At 52.1% G+C, this 26,509-nt stretch overlaps 1 protein-coding gene across 4 annotated transcripts in view; it reads right to left on the bottom strand.

The window, feature by feature from the left end:
- Positions 1-26,509, bottom strand: part of SYNJ2 (synaptojanin 2) — a 108,025-nt gene that overhangs the window by 60,058 nt on the left and 21,458 nt on the right. For all 4 annotated transcript variants that reach the window (XM_043457025.1, XM_043457026.1, XM_043457023.1 and 1 more), the window contains exons 2-3: positions 14,076-14,162; positions 3,190-3,460 (exon numbers count right to left, since the gene is read on the bottom strand). In XM_043457025.1, coding sequence (XP_043312960.1) covers positions 3,190-3,460; positions 14,076-14,162 — 358 coding nt within the window. The remainder of the gene's footprint in view (positions 1-3,189; positions 3,461-14,075; positions 14,163-26,509) is intronic.

Raw genomic sequence — 26,509 nt, 5'->3', positions numbered from 1 at the left:
TGGGGGTGGTACGCTAACCTCAGGTTGCTTCCAGACTCTACACGCTTCACCCAGGGGACCCGCGCTGTGCAGTTCTGAGGTCCTTACCTTGCCCCCCGCTGGGAGGCAGGAACCCCCACAGGGCAGCGAGCACATCTAGATCACAGTGCGCTATGTATTTAAAATGGCAGCACCATTCCTGCCCCGAGACCTCATCAAAGACGCAGCGCCCTCATTTCTGGAGAAGTGTGCTGTGAGCTCTGACATCCCAGGCAGCTTCTCCAAGCGGCAGGCCGCTCCCCGCTCTCAGGCCAGCCTCCTCCCCGACACGGCACGTGGGCACTGAGGACATACTGCCCCCCAGGAAGCAGGGCCATGTCTGAGCTCTCACTCCAGGGCGCTGGGCTGCCCGGAGAATGATGAGCACGAAACATCACTTTACAAAAACACCTTCCCTTCTTCTGAATCCCTCTCTGAAATTGAGCTGATAAACCAACTTTGTTGCTGTTCAGCGGCTCGGTCATGTCTGACTCCTTGTGACCCCATGGACTGCAGCACACCAGGCTTCCCTGTCCATCACCATCTCCCCGAGCTTGCTCAAACTCATGTCCATTGAGTCGGTGATGCCATTCAACCATCTCATCCTCTGTCATCCCCTTCTCCTCCTGCCCTCAATTTTTCCCAGCATCAGTCTTTTCCAATGAGTCAGCACTTTGCATCAGGTGTCCAGAGTACTGGAGCTTCAGCTTCAGCATCAGTCCTTCCAATGAATATTCAGGGTTGATTTCCTTTAGGATTGACTGGTTTCATCTCCTTGCAGTTCAAGGAACTCTCAAGAGTCTTCTCCAGCACCACAGTTTGAAAGCACCAATTCCTTGGCACTCAGCCTTCTTTATGGTCCAACTCTCACATCTGCACTAAATCAACTTTAGTAACCCATGTATTAAATCTGCATCAAGGGAAGGTCTCCAGAATGTTCCAGGGTCTTCTGCCACACAGTGATGGCTGCCATCAGTCACCAGGGGTCAAAGCAACCGCCAAACAGGCAACTCTAAACAATCCCTGTTGTAGTCACAATGGCCTGACCCCCTGTAGGAGGACGGCTCATAACCTTGAAGGAAGAAACCCAAACCTATAAAGGAAAAGAGCTTGCATCTCCTTCCAGGACTTGATTGTACCGGGAAGCAGTTATCAGTAGGGAACAGTAACCACCCAGAAAAATGCCAAACCCTCTCCCTCATGCACCAGCCACGTCCATTGCTGACCCCATCTGACTCCAGATGTGGGCTCAGACCTTGAACACAGCACCCCAAATGGTGGGTTCAGGCAATCAAGCCCGTGACCACGCAGCTGGGCCTGACTCAGCTGTGGTCAGCTCCACGGGTGCCACACTGAGCCCAAACACCGCGCCCTGGGCTGTGGGGTGGGGGATGACCCGGGAGCTTCGCACCCTCCAGGACCAGCTTCTCCTGGCCAACTGGGGACAGCCTAGTGTCCACCTGGGGCCTCCCCCTTCCCAAGTCCCTCTCAGTCTTCACTCGGGGATTCCCCACTCTGTCTTCCTCTTCCCTGTGCACCTCAAATCTCCAACCACAGAGCTGGCATGAGGCGGCCTGGGAAGAGCAGGTACAAGGGAGACCCAGATTCCCCAGGCATTCAAGGCTTGTTACAGCTTCTGAGACCTCTAGCCTCGGCTCATCAGACCTTCCCGGCTGAAAAATGGCCCCAGTGCCTAACAAAGACCCCTTCATAATCCACAGCCCCTGCGCCCCTGAGCTGGGCTCCCTTCAGGAGCACATACACCTGCAAAACGGAACTAGTGATTCACAGACACACCATCTGCCGGACCTGATATCCAGAGTGTGGTCCTTGAAACAGCGGCCCTGGCACCAGCGTCAGCTCCTTGCTGGAAATGCAGAGTCTCGGGCCCCCGGCCAGCCCTGCTCAATCAGAATCTGCATTTTTAACAAGATTCACGTCCTTGAAGTCTGAGCACGCTGCTGTTGCTGCTGCTAAGTCACTTCAGTCGTGTCCGACTCTGTGCGACCCCATAGACAGCAGCCCACCAGGCTCCGCCATCTCTGGGATTCTCCAGGCAAGAACACTGGAGTCGGTTGCCATTTCTACTACCCCCCAAACCTCACATAATCAGACAACCTAAGAGGATCTGGGGGACAGGGAGCACGGGCACATATGGAAGGATACTGTAAACTCCTCTTTCTCCAAGTGGAAGTCAGGAGCTCACTTGTGGGGTCCCAAGCACCAAGGAAAGTACACTTAACAGGCGATGGAAACCTGTGAGCTCCTCTGTTTGGGCAAAGCGAGGCAGGGACAAACACAGGGCACACAGATGCCTCATCAGCCCTGACTCAGGCCTGGAAAGGCCCCAAAGGCCAGCCCTGGAACCAAGAATGCCCCGTCTCCAAACAATTCCAACAGCAGGACTTTCATCACTTCTGCTTGAGTCGCAATCTCCTGGTAAACCTGATGGGAGCAGCTCCATTGTATGCAAATCACCGCGCCCCCACCCCGGGTCTTCCACAGGACCTGTCAGAGGTCATGACCCCCAGGGCCCACAAAGGGTGACCACTGACCCATTTAGGGGTCATCCACGCCCTGCTGGTCCCCGAAGGGGCCCATTACTGCCCATCACCTTGGCAGGATGACTCTGCTCTGCCGTTGAAACTGACAGGTTTGGTTGTGGGATTAACAGTGTGGGACCTGGAGCCAGGATGCCTGGGTTCAAATTCCCTGCCATATTCAAGCCTCAGTCTCCTCACCTGTAAAATGGGAATAATAGACCCTACCTCATTGTTTCCTATGAGGAGTGAGTGAGTTATGACCCACAGAGAACTTAGAAAAGTGCTTTACAAATGTCTGCATGCTGGAGGATAACCACGAGAACTGAGGGGGCGGGGGAGGCGCTGAGCACAAGCCCGGGCACTCAGGGAGCACCAGCAGATGCTGCCATTTGTGCTCCTTAGTTACGGGGCAGATTTTCCTTCTGGAGTCTACATAAGGCCACATTGAACACCCTCCCTGATTCCAGTGGGGGCTAGTTTTCCTCTCATTGTGCTGAGAGCGTGGGCACCAATCACAGCTCCTGCAGGTAACCCACGCGCCCGGGGACGATGCTAAGAGACGGAGGGTGCAGCTGCTCATCAGAGCCCGCCCTCCGTGCGCGCCGGGGGCAGGGGACCCAGGGCTCACCAGAAGAAGGAGTTCCCCCACTCGGAGCTGTCGTCACCCTGCTTCTGCGCCCGGACGGTGAGGTCGAAGCAAGACCCATCGTTGGGCCAGGAGAAGTAGAAGACCCCTGAGTTGAGGATCTTCCGCAAGGCCGCGAGGCGGTCCTCCTCCTTGGCCTCTTCCTGGAGAGGGTAAAAGTCGGTGGCAGTGATTTTGTAGATTTCGGCCTCTGGGATTCTGCCCACGGATGTGCAGCCTGTCACCAGAACCAGGAAGCTCAGGGAGGTGCCACCTGGAAGGGAAGTGAGACATGGGGGCTGAGGACTGCAGGTGGTGACACAGGCGATGGACAGCCACAACCACGAGACGGACTTCCTGTTCTCTCCCTCACCTCCCCGCACCCCGCCTTCAGCTGAGGGATCCGCGCTGAGGGATCCGCCTGCCACCTGAGCCCAAAGCCTGGAGCCCAGGTTCCAGAGCCCCGCCCAGCCCACCAGCAGCAGAGCCACCTGGAGCCTGTTAGAAATCAGAACTCTCAGCCCCGCCCCCCGGACCTCGGGGGCGGGGCCAGCTGCCTGCGTGCAACAAGCCCAGGGGTTCCAGGTGGGTCCTCCTCCCACCCCCCAAGCCTGAGATACCGCCTGCAGCCTGCCCTGCCCACACCCCGAGCCTCTCAAATCCACCCTCCCCACGAACCCCCAGGGCCCCCAGCCAGGCTCAGTCCTCCAAGCGCCACTGATGGAGCGGCCTGATCGCAGACCTTTCAGGCTTCACCTGCCCACAGGGCTGAAGTGGGAACCCCTGGGGACCCCTGTCCCCGCTGCCCACCTCCTGCCTCTCCCCACCACACGGCACGCGGAGTCCAGCCGCTCTTACGGGCCGTCTCTGTGGCTCCCCCAAAGCACCCTTGCACCCCTGGGCCTCTGCCAGTGAGGCCTTCCTCCCCACTCACCTTCCTGCCCCCACCCTCTAGACCAGCTGGAGCCTCCCTGATGCCTCCGCCCACACCCCCCTTCCCTAGAGAACTCCTCTTCACCCTTCTGGGGTCAAGTCAACACCTCCTCCAGGGAGCCTTCCCTGCTCTCCTGAGACGCCGCCAGGTGCCCCTTAGACACTGTGAGGAGCACTTAGATGATCCCTCTTAGTTCTCATCACACACAAAGCTAACAGCCTCCTTCCCTGCACGTGTTCCCCAGCTGGCTAGGGGTTCCTTAGGGATGGGCTCTGTTTGGTTGTCATGTCCCGGCAAACAAGTGTTTGACGAAAACGTCCTAAATAGGTCAACAAGAGAGCAGCTCAAGCCCCCTCGCCCCCTCCCCATGAAAGGTTACCCCAACCACTGCAGACCCTGTTGTTGGGAGGAGGAGAGACACCCCCCTTCTGGGGACCCCACCACACCACCCACGGCTGTTTTCTGCTCCACGTCCCCTCGGTGCAGCAGGTCCAGGCACACAAGGGTGCTTGAAGACATGCGCTGGGGGCGGGGACAGTGGGGACACTGACACATCGTCCTCCATCGCAGGAGAAGGCCCAGGAGACACCTGGTGGGTAACTGGCCTCAAGGGGCTGGCCTGGTTCTGGCCCAGAGCACACCCGTCCCATCCCACCAAGGTTTAAGGGACTCGCTCCCACCAAGACCTACTCCAGATGACCCGTGGTCGCCATCTGGAGCCAAGGTAGTCAGCGTTCTCGGATCTCTGGACACTCCGCTGAGACCCCGAAGACTGCCAGTCTTTCTGCTCACCCACCCTAGATCCCCTCCTCACACTTAACAGGAAGACAGCGCTGCTGGGGGCCAGGGGACGTCGGGTGTCATTCAAAACCCCTTCATTCAATAAATAGGTCACCACTCAGATAGGCTTCGCAGGGTAGGGGAGGAGGTCACATCCAACAGGCAACCATCCTGGCTCACAAACTACCTCTCCGGTCATGTGATCAGGAAACCTTTATTTATTTCTTTATTTTTCACTGTTCTGGGTCTTCGCTGCAGTGCAGGCTTCTCACTGCAGAGCACAGGTTCCAGGGCGTGTGGGCTTCGGGAGTTACACGGCACACGGACTCAGCTGCTCTGCGGCCTGTGGGACCACCCCGGACCAAGGCTCGAACCCACGTCTCCTGCATTGGCAGGCGGATTCTTTCCCACTGAGCCACGAGGGAAGCTGGGGAAACCATTTTGAAACAACAGAGGAATAAGGCGGTTATGGCTGTGGACAGTGACAGGGGTCAGGGGCCGAGTCTCTTAAGGAGAACCCGTGTCATTTCTGGAAGACAGGTGGGGTTTGTGTGGAGCTGGCGGCCCATGCTAGAACCAGGGCGCAGGCATCTCATCTGCCTCCTCCCATGGGCTCAGCACGGGCCAGGCGGAGTTCAGGAACTGTCCCCTTGCACGGCCCAGAGGACAGCCGGGTGGGGGAAGCCGCGAGCCTGAGACTGGACTCCGGAAGGGGGCGGGTCCCACCAGAAGGGGGCGCGTCCCAGGGGAGGATGGGAAATTCTCTACTCCATCTCTCCACACGCGTCGTGCAGTGGGTTTCTAGCCCCGCTTCCTCAACAGCCTCTGCGTAGGGGGACCGAGTCCCTGGCAGGAGTCCCAGGTTGCTCTGAAGACAGCAGGCACTTTCTGTGCAGGGCAGCGGCCCGGGGGAGGCTCGGGGCGGGCGTGCGACAGCAGGCGTGAAAAGGCTCTTGAAATAAATGAGCGCGAGGGGAAGGGCCGTCACTACCGAGGAGGCAGGCTCCCGAGTCCTGGGCCGAGGGGCTCAGGAGAGGATGAGAACGGCTGCGTGGGAGCAAGCTGGAAGCAGATGCTTTAGTGATACTCAGTCCTCAGGGGTGCTTACCGTGTGCCAGGCACCGCTCCACAAACCTGCTCCCAGCACCCCCACCAGGGAGGTCCCATTTTACAGGCAGGGAGACGGAGGCACAGGGAGGGTGAGTAGCCTGCCCAAGGCAGCACAGCGGGGAGCTGGGATTCAAAGCCACTTTCTAGCCCACCCCAGGCGAGTCACTCAAGCCCCGTCTGGTTCCAGGGCCGGGGGCTCCTGACCATGTCCTTGCAGAAGTACAGCCAATCTGTCTAACAGCTCTGCCGTTTTAGACTTGAGGACTGGCCCCCGAGGAGCTGAACTGCCTGCTCAGTGCCTGGCTCATCTCTGCTGGACCCAAGACGCAAACCTGGGTCTCACCTCGGCCCAGGCGCCGTCTAGCCCTGAGGGCTGGTGGCCTTCAACCACTTCGGCTGCTGTCTCTCTAAGAATTATGGTTGGCCGATGCTCCCCTCACTCATTTTCAAATTGACACCAGAAGTTTTCATCATTAGTTTAAATGGTTGTGAGTAATATATTTTCCAGTATGTGCTAAATATTGACGTGTAAAAATAAAACTGTTGTGGGCCTCTGTACCAGTATCCAGCAGAATCCAGGTGGTGATTTATATTCATCATCATCTATTTTTTTTAAGGAATCATGAACAAGATCTTCTTGAACAGATGGGATTTTTACTCCTATTTGCCGTCCACTTTCCCCACAGAATTTCATCCTAACGTTACATTCTGTGCTTCACTCAATCATATTGTACAGCACTTTCATCCTAAAGTTCTGAGTCTTTAAAAAGTTTCTTCAGGCTTGAGTTATCCCTACAATGATTTTTAGTAGAGATTGGTCAAACAGTGTAAATAAAACATTCTTGTTAAATGATCATTTAACATAAAAAGTAAAGATTTGCTGGAAAGGCTTCTCTTAATGAAATGAATGGTATTTCTCATTCATGGACACATCTTTGTTGGTGGAATGAAACTAGATTCCACACCAATTCCAGTTCTATTTTTCATTTTTATAGATGTACACTCTAAGGAACCTTGTTCGCATTGATAAACAGATGGGAACAGAAAGGGCTTCATTATAGAAACGTCATTCAATTCTTCAAAGTCCTTCTGAGTTACATGTTAAGAAAGAAAGAAATCACAATGAATTATTGACAAGCACTGTTAATGCTGTCAGCTGACACCCCACTTACTTCTTCCATTTTGTGGAAAGAAAACAATTGACTGTCATCTGACTTGTCAACAAATCTGTCACCTAGTCATTGAGGTGACTGACTTGCTCAACTGCTGACAATATTCTGAATTGTCCCTTTGCTTGGCAACCTAGAGGCATTCACGTCTGGAACAACACAGCATGGTGAGATGCTGGGTGGGCGAAGTAAGACGGCAAAAGGTTGGTTATGGATGGAACAGGGAGGGTGAGCAACCAGCCCCACATCCCAGGACATTCTTCGGCAAACTGATGACCGGGAGGCGCTGAGGAGCGGAACTTGTTTTCTCAGATCTCACCACGTCCATGCACACAGTCTCCGTGACCCTGGGAGAACGGCCCCTCAGCCTGGCAGGGGTCAGTCAGTCCTGGCATCACCCTGTCCCCCCATCTGTGTAAGCGCCCCCTGGCTCTCACGCGCTGCAGGAGGCAGGGAGTAGACAGCAGGGCTGTCAGGATGCTGTTGGCCTGTGAGCCCACACAGAAGGTGTCTCCAGCGGTAAAACTGAGGCTGGAGGGACTCGCCTGCCCCAGGCGAGTGAGAAATCCCCTCTGAGGTCACCTTGAGCACGGGATCCCAGCTGTGTTTTCAGAAACTCAGGATCAATTTTCTCACAGCCTGGAAGTGAAATGGGCCTTTGGGGGCGGGGGTGGGGGGGTGGGTTGGGGTTGGGGTTGGGGGGTCTCAGACGTCATCAGTCAAGGCTGAGTCCGGGGCCTTGAAACCAGATAGGATCTTGGAGCAAGGCAAAGACAAAAGTCAGGCTCACTTTGGCCTGAGAAGACAGGGCTCTGTACGCCCTCCAACAGCTTGTGGGGCCTCAGGCTGTCTCTGGGCACCAGATGGGCTCCCCGTCTCTTTCAGCTCCGGCTCTCTGGTTCCAGGGCTCCGGCCGCAGCAAGACCATGCCTGGGTCAGAGGATGCTGGCCAGAGTCAGGTGAGGTGGTGGCGAGGGGAAGAAATGGGTCACAGGCCAAAAAGACATCTACCCCAGAACCGGGAGGGTCATACCCGCATACAGACGCAGCCTGGGTGAGCAGGGTGGGGCAGTGGATTGCAACTACCTCAATATAAATATGGGCTTCCCAGGCAGCTCAGGGGTAAAGAATCCGCCTGCCAATGCAGGAGATGCAAGGGCTCGATCCCTGGGTCAGGAAGATCCCCTGGAGTAGGAAATGGCAACCCCGCTCCAGTGTTCTTGCCTGGAAAATTCCATGGATAGAGGGGCCTGGTGGGCTATAGTCCACGGGGTCTTGAAAGAGTCGGACATGACTGAGCACATTATATATACAGGTTAACAGGGATGGGGTTTCAGTTTGGGAAGATGAAAAATGTTCTAGAGATGGAAGGTGGTGATGGGTGCTCAACAACGTGAATGACCTTCATGCCATTGACCTGTAATGCTTAAAGTGGTTAAAATGGTAACTTCTAGGGATCTTCCTTGTGGCTCAGCTGGTAAAGAATGTGCCTGCTATGGGCGAGACCTCAGTTCGATCCCTGGGTTGGGAAGATCCCCTGGAGAAGGGAAGGGCTACCCATTCCACTATTCTGGCCTGGAAAATTCCATGGACTGTATATAGTCCATGGGGTTGGAAAGAGCTGGACACAACTGAGTGACCTTTCACTTTCACTGGTGGTCCAGTGGCTAAGACACTGCGCTCCCAACGCAGAAGGCCTGGACTTGATCCCTGGTCAAGGAATCAGATCCCACATGCCTCAACCAAAGATCCTGCAAGCCACAACCAAGATTGAAGATCCCGCACACCATAACTAAGACCAGGAGCAGTCAAATAGATAAATAAATAAGAAGTTTTTAAAAATGGTAAATTTTATTATCTTATATATGTTAGTTACTCAGTCATGTCCAACTCTTTGCCATCTCATGGATTGTAACCCATCAGGTTCCTCTGTCCATGGGATTCTCCAGGCAAGAGAATCCCACTGGAGTGGGCTGCCATTCCCTTCTCCAGGGGATGTTCCTGGCCCAGAGATTGAACCCGGGTCTTCTGCATCGCAGACAGATTCTTTACCATCTGAGCCACCTGGAAAGCCCTATTTTATGTATATTTTATAACAATTTGTAAAAACCTCCAAAACCTCAACTTAGAACTCCTCTCCCTCAAGAGAGCCATCTTCAAAGCCCAGCTCCAAGTCAGAGCTGCCCAGGAGAAACCCCAAGCCCTGCCGGGACAGGTCCCGAGTTTCATCCAGCCGCGGCCACTCGTCATCTGGCCGGGAAGGTCGGGCGCTGGGGCCACCATGAGTCACCAGCACACACAATGGTTCATTCAGAGACGGTGCCGGGCGTGTTCTGCGTTGGAATTTCTCTGTTTGCTCAGCCTAGGAGTTCTCTCCCCAGCCAGGTACGAGTGGATCTCAACCCTGGTTGTCTACACACCATCCTCCCTCTTGACTGCCGGTCCGGGAAACTCTTAGATCCATGAACAGAGGACCTGGGAGCCAACGCTTCCCCACCTGTGAAGTCAGCAGCTGTGGCCGGAGGAGCCCGAGCCCCCCGCCCCAACCCCTTACCAGCGAGCTCAGAATCCTGAATACCTGGATCCACCAGGTATCTGTCTCCCCCCTGCCAAGAACACGAGCAGCGCTGTGCTGGCTACTTTCACCAGCTTCCGGGAGCTGGCTGAGCACAGTGCATCCCAACTCCATCCTGGCCTGAAAACACCCACGGTGGATGCACTTACACGATGGAAACTGACAAACACAACCTGTCAGGGATTCCCCCGCAGAGAGCTGGACATCAAATAATGACCGGCCCAGCACTGGGTATAAGTGTCAAATTATTAAGACTGATGGCCATTTCAAGACTTGCTAGAGAGTACTACATTTTCCGAATCTCAAAGGACTCCTAAAGACTGTCAAAGGTCCCCCTCCAGAGACGGTTCATCCTGCAGTGACTGCCCAGAGAAGTCAGCCGTGGCTGACTACCACCAGGAGTCACAGACCCAAAGGCACTCAGCCTGGACCCCACGCCTTGTTCTCCCTGAGAGACCCCCTGCAGGACAGCCCTTCGCACCCACTCAGTACCCAAGTTCAGTCCATGTTCATTTTCTCATGTATTAATAAGACTCTTCAGAACTATGTAAGATAGAGATGAGGCAGTTTTCCTGCTTTTAGAGGTGTGAAAACAGCCCTCGAGAGATTAAATGAACTAAGAAGGTCAGTCTGTCAAGAAGCTGAAATTAGACCTGAGGAGGGCTGTCTGATGGAAGGCTTACAGGACTGTCAAGTACAGCTTCCCAGGCTGTGCGCTGCCCAACTCCGGGAAACACAGTTCAACAGAGACGGCAAAGTATTTAACCCCCGAGGCTATGAAATAGGGAGGCCTTGAGAGCTTAGGGGAAAAGGGAGTTAAATCCCTATAATCATTGGGATAAATTCTTTTTATAACAATACTCTCACTTTCTATGCCTTCTATTGTGTATGTGTCAGGAAGCCCAACTCTCATATCCATACATGACTATTGGAAAAACCATAGCTTTGACTATATGCACCTTCCTATGTTCATTGGAAGGACTGATACGGAAGCTCCAATACTTTGGCCATCTGATGCAAAGAGCCAACTCATTGGAAAAGACCCTGATGCTGGGAAAGATTGAAGGCAGGAGGAGAAGGGGACAACAGAGGCTGAGATGGTTGGATGGCATCACCGACTCAATGGACATGAGCTTGAGCAAGCTCTGGGAGATGGTGAACGACAGGGAAGCCTGGTGTGCTGCAGTCCACGGGGTCTCGAAGAGTCGGAAGACCGAGCGGCTGAACAACAATAGGAAGCGCAACTCCAGGGCTTATCATGGGGGCTCCAACCCCTCCCTGCTAGCATTTCAGAGAGGAGGGAGGGACTCTGAGCTCTCCATGGAGATCTACGAACTTGTGAACATTTCCTAATTTCTAACATAAAAGGCTGTGTTCACTTAGGTAGACTGAAACTGAACAACTGCCCCAAGTTAATTAAGAACCTGAGCGAACTGTCTCTCTGTACAGAGACCTTCAGTCTACAAGTGTCAAAAGGCGGTCCACCTCCCACTGGGGCTGGTCATCTTGGTGGCAGAGGAAAGATGGAATTTCACTCTGTACTGCCAGCACCCTCAACAGGTGGGGAAGAAATCAAAACACATCGTAGTTCTGGGATGGGGACTTACAGACAGAAAAGAAAATCAAGTTCAAGCCAAACATTCTTCAGCGTAACTGAAGAGAACTGGAAAAACTCGATGACAAGCCCCAGTCCTTCCACCCTTCAGACTGTTGCCGTTCAGTTGCTCAATCGTGTCCGACCGACTCTTTTTGTGACCCACCCCCCCGCCATGGACTGTAGCCCGCCAGGCTCCTCTATCCATGGGATTGTCCAGCCAGGAATACTGGAGTGGGTTGCCATGTCCTTCTCCAGGGCATCTTCCCAACCCAGGGATGGAACCCGAGTCTTCTGCATTGACAGCAGGTGGGCGGGGGGCCGCAGGCCGGGAGGAGGGCCTTGTTTGGGGCAGCACTGGGAGCTGGCCACATCGCTCTACTCCCTGCCCTGGGACGAGTCTGCTGTAGCCGGGCACCCACAGACACCCTGGCTCACTCGGACACTGTCCATGGGGGCTGCCAGCCTTCCCGGTCAGGACCGGTTCCCTAGAGCTGATCTCCAACCTCAGCCCAGGAAGACAAGCTTTCCCCTGGGATACGGGCAAGGCACTGCTTCCCTGCTCTTGGAACCTCAGCCTTTCTGCCCCTTTCAGGACAGAACAGCCTAGCGGATGAAGGCAGCCCCTGATGCCATAAAAAAGGAGTTTAAAACCTAGTCACAGGTTCAAGGGGCTTCCCTTGTGGCTCAGCTGGTAAAGAATCCGCCTGCAGCGCGGGAGACCTGGGTTCGATCCCTGGGTTGGGAAGATCCCCTGGAGAAGGGAAAGGCTACCCACTCCAGTATTCTGGCCTGGAGAATTCCATGGACTGTAAAATCCATGGGGTCGCAAAGGGTTGGACTTTCACTTTCACAGGCTCAAGAGGGAGGGGACATATATATGCTGTTGCCGCTAAGTTGCTGTAGTCGTGTCCGACATACATACACCCGTGGCTGATTCACATTGCTGTGCGGCGGAAACCAGCACAACGCTACAAAGCAATTTATCCTCCAATTAAAAATAAATACATTTAAATTTTTAAAAAACCCACTTGCCACTTGAGGACTGCCCCACTTTCGGCAAGTCACCGGTGCAAAACGGACCATTAATCTACGCACAAGAAAAATATTGCCAATCATAACTGTAAAATGCCAACAACTGTAACATACCTGAAACACCCAGATGTTATCATATAAAAAAAAAAATGTGTCATGGAATAGAGGAACGACAGCTCTTAAGCTTTCTAACAGTTATAGTTCCCATCTCAAGTTGTCGGGAGAGCTGAGTTAATAAATTAAAACACTTAAAACTGGGCCACGTTCAGAGTAAGCACCACATAAGGTCAGCTGTCATCTTCACATCCTCGTGATCGAGGAAAGGCCACAGGAATTTTTTATAACCTCAGAAAAAAAAAAATCATGGCAAGGGAAAAAAAAACCTACAGAAACCCTTGGCAGGCAGCACATCTTCATGAAAAAAAAAAAAAGTAAGTGTTTAGAGGCCGCTAGATCCAGGTTTGAATTCTAGCTAAGCTTCTTAGGCAAGTGATTTTTACCGTCTGAGTCTGTATCCTTTACTGAAAAGGAGAATAAAGACACAGTATCACGTTGGCTTGTTTTTAGGATTAAAGAAGCTAATGTATACTTAGCCATTGGCACAAAATAGACATTTAATACACGCATTTTGTCATGTGGGTACTGAGTGTTTTTCCTAAACACTATTTGGAGATCATCACCATCATAGTTCAGAGGGGGAAAAAAAAAAAACCACCCGACTAAAGAAAAAAGAGCCAGAAAAGTAATGGCAAACAACTGTGCTATTCTGCCGGCTGTAAAAATCCTCGGTCCAGGGAACACAGCTGCTGTGTGGATGTGGAGATGAAAACAGCTGCTGTGTGGATGTAGGCTTGGGAAGAGCCTGTGTTTGAGCAGCTCACAGCCTGATCTGGTCTTGGCCCCATAAGTCAACAGAGACACTGGGCGGGGGGCAGTGTTAAGTTAGACAGCAGAGAGGGGAGGAAAGAGGGGGTGCTGAGCCCCAGCGTCACATCAGGGCTCCTGTGAGGCCCAGGAGTGCAGGGGTGACCGAGTGGCCTCACGGGGAGACTGTGACTCCCCAGTGGCAGCCGGGTCGATGGCTCAGCCCCTCGCGTCTTACACTGAGCAAGGATGCCCGTGCGTTCCTGTGAGTCCTCTGCCCTTTCCAGGCAGATCATGTGGCCCAGTTCTGGAGCTCTTTCCCTTGCTCTCGCTCACACCCACCCTCGGTGCCCAATGGTCAGGCGCTGGTGGCTTTTCTCTCCTTGCCAATGATGCCCCATCCCAGCTCCACTCCTTCAAGGCACACTCAGCAGGTCCAGGGGCTTCTGACCTCTGACCTCCAACCCCTTCTAGAATACAGATTCCCTGTAAAACAACACACCAGCCCCTGGGGAGACGCCCCCCTCCCCCAGACCAGGCTGGAAGACCTGAGATCCCGGCGGGCACTCAGAGAAGGTAAGGTCCTCTGTGCCCAGGGTGGGAAGGGGTGCCAACAGGGGAGGACCAGACTGCTCTCACCTCGACCTCTGCCCCAGCCAGGAGCAGCCGGCTCAGTGAAATAAAGAAACATTTTAAAAGAGGGTAGCAGCTGAAATAACAACTAAATCCCACAGCCTCTCCAAACTCATGTAAGAGAAGCTCTGCCCGACACCAGAGTTCTATAGCCCCGTGCGTGTGACAGCTGCCGCCCTCCACGCGGGTACTCACCGGACTTCAGTCTGAGCTCTCCCAGGCAGCCGTAAGCATCGGTCAGCTTCCCGTACTGGCCTTTAATGACCTCCTTTTCTTCGGGGGCTGCGGGAGAAACAGCACAGACAGCATCAGCCGAACCTCCCGGTGTTCATTCATTCACTGCAGCTTCCAATGCGGCTCCCACCCACTCGGCAAAGAAAACGCAGAGTCAGTAGCTCGGCCCCAAGTCATCTGCTTGGAGACTTGTGGATCAGCAGATCGCCGAGCTCCAGGGACTGAGTGAGACCTTCCCACCTGCTGTCTGAAAGCTCCGGCAGTGTCCCGGGGCGGGGGCGCTGCAGAGGCGGAGGAGAGTCCCCAGCCCGCGGAGGTGCTGGGGTTTGAGGCGGGAGCAGGTGTCTCAGGCCGGCCCCGTCCCTCGGCACTGCAGCCCACGTGCTCAGAAACAGCACTGAGTCATCGCTCCCCAGTGGGGAGGACCTTCCTTCCTAAGTATCGTCCACCAGAGGCCGCATGGTGCAAGGGCCCACCCGCCCCCCGGGGGCCTGCTAACACACGAGAGCTGAGCAGGAGGCCTGGGTGACCCTGGTGCTCCAGGTCCGGGGCCAGTGAATCCCAAGGCAGGCTGATGAGCAGAGGTCCCCGGGGTCTTCAGAGTTGCTAGAAACACCCAGGACAACACCCAGCCTGCTGAGAAGCAAAAGAAGAAAAACAGGCGGAGGGAAGGACCGGGAGAAGTAGGGAGCCCTTAACCTTGACAGTGATACCACAGACACCATTGGAGGTGCCACGGGCTCTTACAGGGGCCAGGCCTTTGTACCCTTTTCTCAGAAGAACGTTTCTAAATGCACAGGACAAAACAAAAACACGGATGAATCCTTAAATAAGGACCCCACAAATACCATTAGGGTGACTTGCTATGGAAGCAAAAACTCAGCCTCAACTGAATTCATCTAACACAAGGGCTCTCCATCTGGGGAGACAGACGGAAAAGCCTGGCAGACACCACAGCTTCATAGATAGCTTTTGGGGGGATCTGTATCTCTAAAAAGTGAAAGTGAAAGTCGATCAGCCACGTCTAACTCTTTGCAACCCCATGGACTGTACAGTCCATGGGATTCTCCAGGCCAGAATACTGGAGTGGGTAGCCTAGCCCTTCTCCAGTGGATCTCCCCAACCCAGGAATCGAACCCAGGTCTCCTGCATTGTAGGCGGATTCTTTACCAACTGAGCTACCAGGGAAGCCCTATAATCTCTAAAATTGTATGCAAAATTTTTGATATATATTTTTATGAGACTGGGATCTGAAATTTTCATCAGAGTTTCCAAGGAACTCTAAGGTTAAGAACCAGTTTAATAAATGACATTTTCCTCCAAAATTCACATGACTTTTTCTAATTAGGGCTTTTTGCTGGGGGAGGAGGGAGCAGGGTAACCTAAAGGTAATTACCCAAGAATCCACCTGCCAATGCAGAAGACTAGGGTTCAATATCTGGGTTGGGAAGATCCCCTGGAGAAGGAAATGGCAACCCACTCCAGTATTCTTGCCTGGAGAATCCCATGGACAGAGGAGCCTGGCGGGCTACAGTCCATGAGGTCACAAAGCAGCCACTAAACAGGTGTATATAAGTCAGTCCCAATCTCCCAATTCACTGCACCCGCCCTCCAGTCCACATCCTTCCTCCCTCTTCAAAACTAGCAATCACATCCTTCCAATCCCTGCTTCCATCTTCACGTCTCATTCTCTCCCTCTCCCGCCTCCCTCATCCATCTGTTAAGGACCCGTGTGAATACACTGGGCCCCCGGATCATCCCCAACAACCTCCTATCTCAAGGCCCTTCGTTTAATCACAAGTGCAAGGCCCCTTCCGCCACATGTGGTAACCCACTTCACAGGAAGTGGGCATCAGGACGGGGGCACTGAGGGGCCCACAGATGGGCACGACCCACTTCGCGGGTCTTTGCTCCCACACTGAGGACAATGAGGACAAGGCAGCCTTCCCGCCCACCCTGGTCTGCTCCCTGATGAGATGAAGGCCTCCTCCATCCAGGTGATGACGAGTCCGCCGTTCAGAGACAAGCCTGGTGCCATGTGCCTACCGGGCCCTCCTGGAGGTGGCCTGCTCTCTGCTCTAGGGCAGGGGAAGCCGGTGAAATCCCATCCCCGCAGGTGGAAGCGAACTGCTCCCTGCGGGCCTGTTCAGGGCCACAAGTGGTGTCTCCTGGTCTAAAGAGAGAGAAGTAAACAGGCAGCTCCTGGTCCTCACTGCAGTGGACACGTTGATCAATGCAAGAGATTTATTCTGACACACACACACACAAATTCATATTTCCACCCGCAAAGCTTTACAAAGCCTTTGCACAGAACCCTGAAGCCAGAGTATCATCTGGGTCTCACCCTGTTGACCCTAAAACGAGGAGGTCTTTGTGCCTTTATGTCTCTCTGCAAACAGTCCTGACTGAACAAACAAAACGCTGGGAAACTGCCGGCCATAGGAACCTGGTCAGACCCACACTGCAGAAATGGGAACGGGATCGCGGGAGAAGTCGTGGAAACAGAACTGACCCCCTGCCCTGCTGGGTCACAGAAGACAAGCATACACACCAGGCCCCCCTGCACTGGGAAAATTAAACAAATACAAATAAAAAAAAAAAGACTTCTCATCCTATTTTAAAAACAAGCAAGCACAGCGCCACCAGGCCACCTTGTCCCATTCGAATCCTGTAAATGATCAACTCCTTAACACAGAATCAACACCACCATCCCTGGCTTTCACACAAGGCACCTCACGGAGAGTCACAACCTGACTGCACGTGACAGGCTTGGGAGACGATGCTTTTCCTTCATCACAAACAGATGAACTGTAAACAAATTGGGGGGCTTAAAACATCGAAACTTTCTCAGCTCTTGAGTCTGGAGGCTGGAAGTCTGGAAGCAAGCTGTCAGCTGGCCATCGTCCTCTGAAGGCTCCGGGGAGGGTCCTCCCCTCCTCGTCCTGGCTGGTGGTGGCCGTCAACCTGGACCTTCTCTGGCCTGCAGCTGTGTCACTCCGACCCCTTCCTTCTTCGTCACGTGGCCGCCTTCTCCCTGTGTGGCTCTGTCTCTCTCCTCTTGTCAGGACACTCATCGCATCGGATAGGGGGCCCACCCTCCTCCAGGATGACCTCATCTCAACGTCATTACACGGAGGACCCTATGTCCAAATATGGTCCCCTTCTGAAGTATTGGAAGTTAGGACTTGCATGTATCTTTTGGGGAACACACCTGAACCCATAAGATTCAGTAACCTTTTCTTTCCATGAGCCAGCCCTGTTAAAAGTCCAAACTCTCTACAAAGCATCTCTCCTTTTCTCCAGGCCTTCCCCTCCAAGGCTCCTTCCCATTCCTGCGATGTGTAAGCGGGACGCGTCCCACGCCTGGGAGACAGGGCCTCCTCACTGTGCCCCCAGGACCCCCAGAGGCCTGGCCTCTCAGGCAACCTGTTCCAAAACTGCCCGACACTGCTGCTTGCCCCAGATAACTGTATTTCCTCACTTCATGTCAAACGAAGAAGAAATCCATTTTGCTCTTCAAAAGGGAGCTCACAAACCAAAAGCCTCAGGCAGGTAATGAAAGAAAAAAGCTGCTGGAAGGGGGCCGTGGGTGACCCAAAGATAAGGTGACCCCTCGCGCCTTCTAATGGGGACACATGGTCCGTTTCTGCCACTGCCCCCAGAAGGTCAGGCCAGCCTGGGTGCCAGCGAGTTTCCAGTTTTTTGAGAGAAATAGGACACTTCTGATTTCTCAGTCTTGGCAACCAACCCAGGTTTATTTTAAGCTCCGTGTGGGCTGCACACACCTCTGCAGACTGTATTTGGTCTGCCCATTGGCAACTTCTGTCCTTCCTTACTTAATGTCTCAAAAATAGAATTTTCCTGTCTTCCGCGCTTCTGTGGCATTTCCGGAGGGTTCGTCCACAGGAGAATGTTTTTGCTTCCCCCGGCTCGCCGCCCCTCCAACCCCGGCCATCGGCCACGACTTTCCAGGAAGTCCTCGCCTTTACTCACCCACCCTTGTCCTCATCCACCCCTTGCCCTGGGATTCAGTTCCAGTGAGCATGTATCTGAGGGCCAGCTTGGCACAGGGACCCAGCAGGGACCCGAACAGACCCCAACCCATCTACCCCGCAGGCAGGCGCGGGGCCTAGGCAAAGAAGGGACACGTGTCATGAATGGATGAGTGACAACAGTGGAGGCCATCCCGCTGGGGGTGGGAGCCGGCAGCAGCGGCCCCGACAAGGCTGTCACAAAGGTGGTGGAGCGGCAGCGCCTACTCGGGGCCAGGAACCACACAAGCTTCCTGCCAAGGGGGCCAGATGCGATCAGCAACACAATACAGACAGTGACGTGAGCTAGGAAGAAAAAGCGAACAAAGAAGAAGGGTGGGAAGCAGGGGAATGTGGACTCTCACATAGTGTGGTTTGGCAAGGTCTCACTGCAGGGGCAATCTGTGAAAGCAGATGAAGGAGAAGAGGGAGATGGCTGAGTGGAGGGCCGGGGAGCACTGTGGGCCCAGAAGAGCACGTGCAAAGGTCCTGGGGCTGAAGCATTCCTGGAATATGCAGGATCAGTGAGGTCAGCGCGTGTGACTGAGGGAATGGAGCCAGGGACACAGTGCGAAGCACCGTCTAGGTCATAACAAGACTGGGGGTTTCACTCTGAGTGAGAGGGAGGCACTGCAGGTTTTTGAGGATCCCTCTGGCTGCTCGGTTGAAAACAAATCCAGGAGGGGCAAGAGGAAGGCAAGGAGACGAGTTAGGAGGCGCCTACAATGATCTTGGAGAGAGAGGATGCTTGGAGCAGGGTGGGGGGGCAGTTGGAGGTGCTGGGAACACGCACACACCACACACACACACTCAAACACTTTATTATTATTGAAACTTCCAAAGAAAAGCAGAGTAGTGTAATAACTTTATGTGCCCACCAGCTCTGACTGGTATCTATTCACACTCAAGCTTACTCCATATCTCCCATCTGAGAGGGTAATAGGCAGGAAGGCCAGGGGTCTCCAAATGGAGGAAACAGGCTGCAAGTATCTCTTAAAATTCTGTGTTGCAAAAAAAAAAAAAAAAATTCTATGTTGCTATGTGTTGCTATGACGACACCTGGTTCCACCTGAACCTCACTTTTCTCAAACCTTCAGCAACCCAATGCATTTTTCTTATGGAAATGTTTTTCTTAAGCTATGTTAATGAAACTATGTATTTGCTTTGGAATTTATCTTTTTTCAAAATGGTTCCACCTAAGACTTAACTGTTTTCCTTTTCTCAAACCTTGGGCTGATAATGGCTCAACAAACCAGTATTCATATCAATTGTTTTATGGCTGGGGGATGACATACCTCAAAAATGATGCCATCCTATCTCGAAAATGCAGATTGTGGGAGAGGGGCCTGGTGAAACTCCATCAGCCTTGAGGTGTCTCTCTTTATCTGATTAATAGCTTTCTAACAGACAGAAAACAGCTTGCAGAGGGGCAGTCTCTATTCCCCTTCTGATGTCTATGTCAGAAGCTTTCTGTCCCCTTTTCACTTCAGTACAACTCTGCTACACAAAAGCTCTTGAGTGATCAAGCCTGGTCCCTGATCCCGAAGCTAAATCTTCTTCAGAGATCACGAATCCGACATCGTTCACCATAAGCTATCATATCCCCATCTCCGAACACCTCAGACCAGTCTCATCTTGTGGTCCTCAGAAAATAAACAACAATCAGTGTCAGGAGTTTAAAAAAAAAAAACAACCACCCGAACCCCACTAAACCAGAAACTCTGGCCTTGAGACCCAGAAATCTGTTTTCACAAGTCCTCCACTTGAGAACCACTGCCCAGGATTATTCCAAGTAAATTCCAGACTTCATATTGTTCTATCTATAAATGTTTCAGTAAGAATCTCTAACAGACAAGGCTTCCTTTTAAAAATACACTGCAACACCATGATCATATCTTTAAAAATGTAACCTGCATATACGTCATCAAATACCTGCACATATGTCAAAGGCAAATACAAAAGGCCTTGTGGATGGACTGGACGTGGGACATGAGTGAAGGACAGGTTTCAAGGATGATGCTGAGTGTTGATGCTGAACAACCGACAGGATGGTGTGACCATCACCCCGGTATCCATGGAGATAGACAGGTCAGGTCTGGATAGTGTACCAGGAGTGGGGGATCAGACCTGCCCCAGGAAAGACTTCTAGGATGCAACTGTGCCATCTGCAGCCACACAGGCATGTCAGCTGAGGATAAAAACTGGGCGCCCCTGGCCAACAGAAGCTCCTTAAAATCACAGACTCGGGGAGATCGCCTGGGGAGGGTGTGGAGGGGGACAGGGTGCTCAAAGGTCTGGGAGACGGAGGAAAAGAAGCCAGAAAGATACAAGCAACAGGTGTGGTGCCTGGTGTCAGGAGCCAGGGGAGACTGTGTTGAGGAGGCGAGACGGGTCAGCGAGGAGGTCCCAGGCTGCCCTGAGCCCCTTCCCAGCAGGACTCAGTGCTCACCGTTCCCGTTACAGAGGTGAGCCAGGGGAAAAGCAGCTTCCGTAAAGATGAGGGGCAGAATCCTGAAAGGGGAGGACAAGGGGAAAATGGAGGTGGGGAGTAGAAGCAGTTCCTTAAGGAATTCATCTCTGTGTGTGTGTGCGCGCGTATATGTGTAGAAATGGGGGGCTGGGAGCAGAAAGTGGGGTCTAATGGTTTCCCTAAGAAGAGGAGTTAACACCAGTTTGCACGCTGGCAGAACTGATCCAGGAGAGGTAAAGGCTGCTGGAGGGGAGAGAAGGGGCCCACTGATAGCGCTCCAGACGGGGTCATGGCCCCAACGTGTGAGTATAGGGGCTGCCGGAACAAAGAGTCCGTCTACGGCGACAGGAGAGCGGGAGGACACAGGGCCAGAGGCGGTGGGGATGGCCGGGGCGCAGGCCGCGGGTGGAAACGCTCTCCTGGTGCCTCCTGATTTCTCTGTGAATTGAGAAGCAAGGCGTCTGCGCAAAGCCCCGCGGAGGCGGAGGCGCGGTGGAGCTTCAGTGGGAAGGGCCGTGGGGGAGGCGGGAGGGTGAGCGGGACACGGCAGCGTAACCGCAGGGCCCGCCTGGGCCTGGGGACCCCGAAGAGGCACCTGCCAGCGTGGCGCTGGGTCCGCTCCAGAGACGTCCAGCCACACGGAGGCAGGTCCCGGCGAGGACAGGAGGACCTGCCCTGCGGTTCCCCAGGGGAGCAGCGCCCGCAAGTGAGGGGCGGGGTGAAGAGGGACGGTGCGGAGGGAAGGGGGGAAGGGGGTGGGGAAGGCATTGGAAGAGGAGGCAGGTTCACCTCCTGCCCTGCTGGTGGGAATGTAAGTTGGTACAGTCACTATGGAGAACAGAATGGCGGTTCCTTAAAAAGCTAAAAAGAGTTGCCATAGAATCCAGCAAGCTCACTCCTGGGCATGTATCTGGACAGAACTGTAATTCAAAAAGATACACGCACCCCTATGTCAAAGCAGCACAGTTCACAATAGCCAAGACATGGAAATAATCCAATCTCCATCAAGAGATGTATGGATAAACATTGTGGATAAAGGAGAATATATATTCGTTTGTCATTCATTTGTTCAGTCGCTAAGTTGTGTCTGACTCTTTGTGACTGTGCACTATAGCCCGCCAGGCTCCTCTGTCCATAGGAGCCAATTTCCTGCCTATTTCCCAGGCAAGAATATCAAAGTTGGTTGCCATTCCCTTCTCCAGGAGATCTTCCTGACCCAGGAATCAAACCCGTGTCTCCTGCTTTAGCAGAAAGATTCTTTACCACTGAGCCACCAGGTAAAGAATGATGGCTTCACCTGATATACATACGTGCACACATATACAAACAGAATACTACTCAGCCATAAATAAGAAGGAAATAATGCCATTTTCAGCAACATGATGGATCTAGAGATTATCATACAAAGTGAAAGTGAAGCCGCTCAGTCATGTCCAACTCTTCGCGACTCCATGGACTGTAGCCCACCAGGTTCCTCCATCCAAGGAATTTTCCAGGCAAGAATACTGGAGTGGGTTGCCATTTCCTTCTCCAGGGGATCTTCCTGACCCAGGGATCGAACCTGGGTCTCCCTCATTGCAGGCAGACGCTTTACGGTCTGAGCCACCGAGGAAGCCCTTACAAAGTGAAGTATGTCAGAAAGAGAAAGATGAATACCATATGATATCACTTTTACTGGCAACCTAAAATATGATACATGGGCTTCCCTGCTGGTCCAGTGGTTAAGAACACACCTTGAAATGCAGGGGACACTGGTTTGATCCCTACTCCAGGAAGATCTCACATGCTGTGGGGCAACAAAACCCGTGCGTCTCAACTACTGAAGCCTACATTGCTGAGAGCCTGTGCTTCACAACAGGAGAAGCCACCACAGGAAAAGCCTGTGCACCGCAACTAGAGAATAGCCCCCGCATGCCACAACTAGAAAAAGCCCGCGCTCACCCTGTGTTTCTGTTCAGTCACTCAGCCATGTTTGACTCTCTGCAACCCAGGGACTGCAGCGCGCCAGGCTTCCCTGTCCTTCACTGTCTCCCGGAGTTTGCTCAAACTCATGTCCATTGAATTGGTGATGCCACCCAACCATCTCATCCTCAACTGCCCCCTTCTCCTCCTGCCCTCAATCTTTCCCAGCATCAGGGCCTTTTCCAATGAGTTGGCTCTTTGCATCAAGTGGCCAGAGTGTTGGAGCTTCAACTTCAGCATCAGTCTTTCCAGTGAATATTCAGGGTTGATTTCCTCTAGGATTGACTAGTTTGATCCTCTTGCTATCACAAGGGACTCTCAAGGGTCTTCTGGCAATCTTGACTATGGCTTGTGCTTCAGCCAGCTCGACATGTCACATGATGTACTATGCGTAGAAGTTAAATAAGCAGGGTGACAATATACAGCCTTGACATACTCCTTTCCCAATTTTGAACCAGTCCATTGTCCGATGTCCAGTTCCAACTGTTGCTTCTTGACCTGCATACAGTTTTCTCAGGAGGCAGGTAAGGTAGTCTGGTATTCCCATCTCTTCTAAGAACTTTCCACAGTTTGCTGTGATCCACAGAGTCAAAAGTTTTTGTGTAATCAATGAAGCAGAAGTAGATGTTTTTCTGGAATTCCCTTGCCTTTTTTATGATCCAGCAAATGTTGGCAATTTGATCTCTGGTTCCTCTGCCTTTTCTAAATCTAGCTTGTACATCTGGAAGTTCTCAGTTCATATACTGTTGAAGCCTAGCTTGCAGGATTTTGAGCATTACCTTGCTAGCATGTGAAATGAGCTCACTTGTGCAGTAGTTTGAACATTCTTTGGCATTGTCTTTCTTTGGGATTGGAATGAAAACTGACCTTTTCCAGTCCTGTGGCCACTGCTAAATTTTCCAAATTTGCTGACATATTGAGTGCAGCACTTTTAACAGCATCATCTTTTATTATTTTAAATAACTCAACTGGAATTCCATCCCCTCCACTAGCTTTGTTCGTAGTGATGCTTTCTAAGATTTTTTTGTATAGTTCTTATGTGTATTCTTGCCACTTCTTAATCTCTGCTGCTTCTGTTAGGTCCATACCATTTCTGTCCTTTATTGAGCTCATCTTTGCATGAAATGTTCCCTTGGTACCTCCAATTTTCTTGAAGAGATCTCTAGTCTTTCCCATTCTATTGTATTCCTCTATTTCTTTGCATTGTTCAGTTAACAAGGCCTTCTTATCTCTCCTTCCTATTCTCTGGAACTCTACATTCAATTGGGTATGTCTTTCCCTTTCTCCCATGCTTTTTCTTCTCTTCTTTCCTCAGCTATTTGTAAGGCCTCCTCAAATAACCACTTTATCTTCTTGCATTTCTTTTTCTTCTTGCATTTCTTTTTCTTGGGGACGGTTTTGGTTACTGCCTCCTATACAGTGTTATGAACCTCTGTCCATAGTTCTTCAGGCACTCTGTCTACCAGATCTAATCCCTTGAATCTATTTGTCACTTCCGTTGTATAATCATAAAGATTTGATTTAGGTCATACCTGAATAGTCTAGTAGTTTTCCCTATTTTCTTCAATTTAAGTCTGAATTTTGCAATAAGGAATTCATGATCTGAGCCACGGGCAGCTCCAGGTCTTTGCTGACTGTATAGAGGTTCTCCATATTTGGCTACAAAGAATATAATCAATCTGATTTCAGTATTGACCATCTGGTGATATCTGTGTGTGGAGTTGCCTCTTGTGTTCTTGGAAGAGGGTGTTTGCTATGATCAGTGAGTTCTCTTGGCAAAACTCTGTTAGCCCTTGTCCTGCTTCATTTTGTACTCCAAGGCCAAACTTGCCTATTACTCCAGGTATCTCTTGACTTCCTACTTTTGCATTCCAGTCGCCTGTGATGAAAAGGACATCTTTTTTTGGTGTTAGTTCTAGAAGGAGTTGTAGGTCTTCATAGAAGTGTGCAGCTTTACTTCTTCAGCATTAGTGGTTGGGGCACAGACTTGGATTACTGTGATGTTGAATGGTTCGCCTTGGAAACGAACCGAGATCATTTTGGCGTTTTTGAGATTGCTCCCAAGTACTGCATTTTGGACTCTTTTGTTGACTATGAGGGCTACTCCATTTCTTCTAAGGGATTCTTGCCCACAGTGGTAGATATAATGGTCATCTGAATTACATTGGCCTATTCCCATCCATTTTAGTTCACTGATACCTAAAATGCTGATGTACACTCTTGCTATCTCCTGCTTGAATACATCTGATTTGCCTTGATTCACGGACCTAACATTCCAGGTTCCTATGCAGTACTGTTTTTACAGCATTTCACTACCTGATACACCTACAACTGAGCATCGTTTCTGCTTTGGCCCAGCCTCTTCACTCTTTCTCTAGTAGCATATCGGACACCTACTGACCTGGGGGGCTCATCTTCCTGGGTCATATCTTTTTGCCTTTTCATACTGTTCATGGGGTTCTCGAGGCAAGAATACTGGACTGGTTTGCCATTCCTTTCACCCAGTGTAGCCAAAAAGAAACAAATTTTAAAAAATTTTTTAAATAAAGTATGACACAAATGAAGTAATCTACAAAACAGAAACAGACTTCAGACAAAGAGAAAAGACTTAGGATGCCATGAGGGAGACAGGATGGGAGAGGGGTGGATTGGGAATTCGGGATTTGCAGATGCAAACTAGTATATAGAGAATGGATAAACAACAAGTTTCTACTATATATCACAGAGGGAACTATATTTGATATCCTATGATAAACCATAATGGAAAAGAATATACATACATATGTGAAAAAAAATTTAAATAGGGGTGGCAGGTTCACGGGCTCGCAGTCTCACTGGGGTCAAGGTGGGTGGGACTGGAGAACTGAGGGATGGGCTGGAAAGACGAAGCTGGCAGATGAAAAGGGCAACGTCTGACGTAGATAGAGCAGCTGGGCTGACAGAAAAGAAGGTAAAACCATCAAGGAAATAGGCAATCTCAAGGAGGGACAGAGGGCAATGTGGTTCCATGATGTGCGTGGACAAAGAGTCAACAGAGCCTGCAAGAGAATCTGACCCTAGGTTAGCCTCCCAGTCCTGTAAACTGATAAACGCGGTCCATGTTACTAGACAACAATATGGCAAAAACGGACCATCTGCTAGCAGACACTGGACTAGGAGGAATCGCAGCCGACAGGAACAATGATGGGAGCCCAGGGAGACTCCTTGAACGGAGCTGTCCTTTAAGGGAGCCTGGAAGCTGAGCCACCAACACTGGATCCTGGGGTGACCGGGGGCAGGGGTGAGGCTTCTCAGCAAGACGCCCCATCATCCACGCCCTCCCCACCGGCCCCCAGGCATCCACACCGGTGCTGTGACGATGAATCCACAGAAGAACACTCCATGTGGCCCCGCCAGGAGCTCTGGTTCCTTTCCTGGGGACCGAGTGGGGTGTTGACAGTTTGGATGCTTAGATGAACCTAGAAAGACCTCCTGGCGGGCGCTGGACATGAGATTCTTAGTTGACTGCTTTTACAGTGGAGGGAAGGAGGACAGCCTAGAGGTGGCAAAGAGGAGCCTGGGGGACCACCACCCCATCCCCGGGTCCAGTGGGCCAAGGACAGTGGCAGGCCAAGGGCTCCCGTGCAGGGGATGGCGCTTGCCCCAGCAGAGCGAAGCTGGTCCAAGATGCTGGTTCCCAGGACAGGGCTCTGTCGTCAGACGTCCCAGGGCTGGGGCAGGGCTCCTGGGAGCCACAGAACTCAGCAAGGCAGCCAGAATCTGCTCTGCTCCTTAAAACCCAGGCCAAGCAGGCCGTGCTCCCGGTCAGCAGGCGAGCTGTCTGGACCAGTCATCAAACCAAGCACACGTGCTTCTTCCTTTCACAATATTTTCCACAATCACACGCCTTAAGGAAATTCCAGCAAGGCCCAGCCCATGGGTCAGAAAAATAA

Source organism: Cervus canadensis, chromosome 33 (assembly GCF_019320065.1).
Source record: "Cervus canadensis isolate Bull #8, Minnesota chromosome 33, ASM1932006v1, whole genome shotgun sequence".
Taxonomy (NCBI): Eukaryota; Metazoa; Chordata; class Mammalia; order Artiodactyla; family Cervidae; genus Cervus; species Cervus canadensis.
The sequence above is the reverse complement of the archived record's forward strand: the minus strand, read 5'-3'. Positions and strand labels throughout refer to the sequence as shown.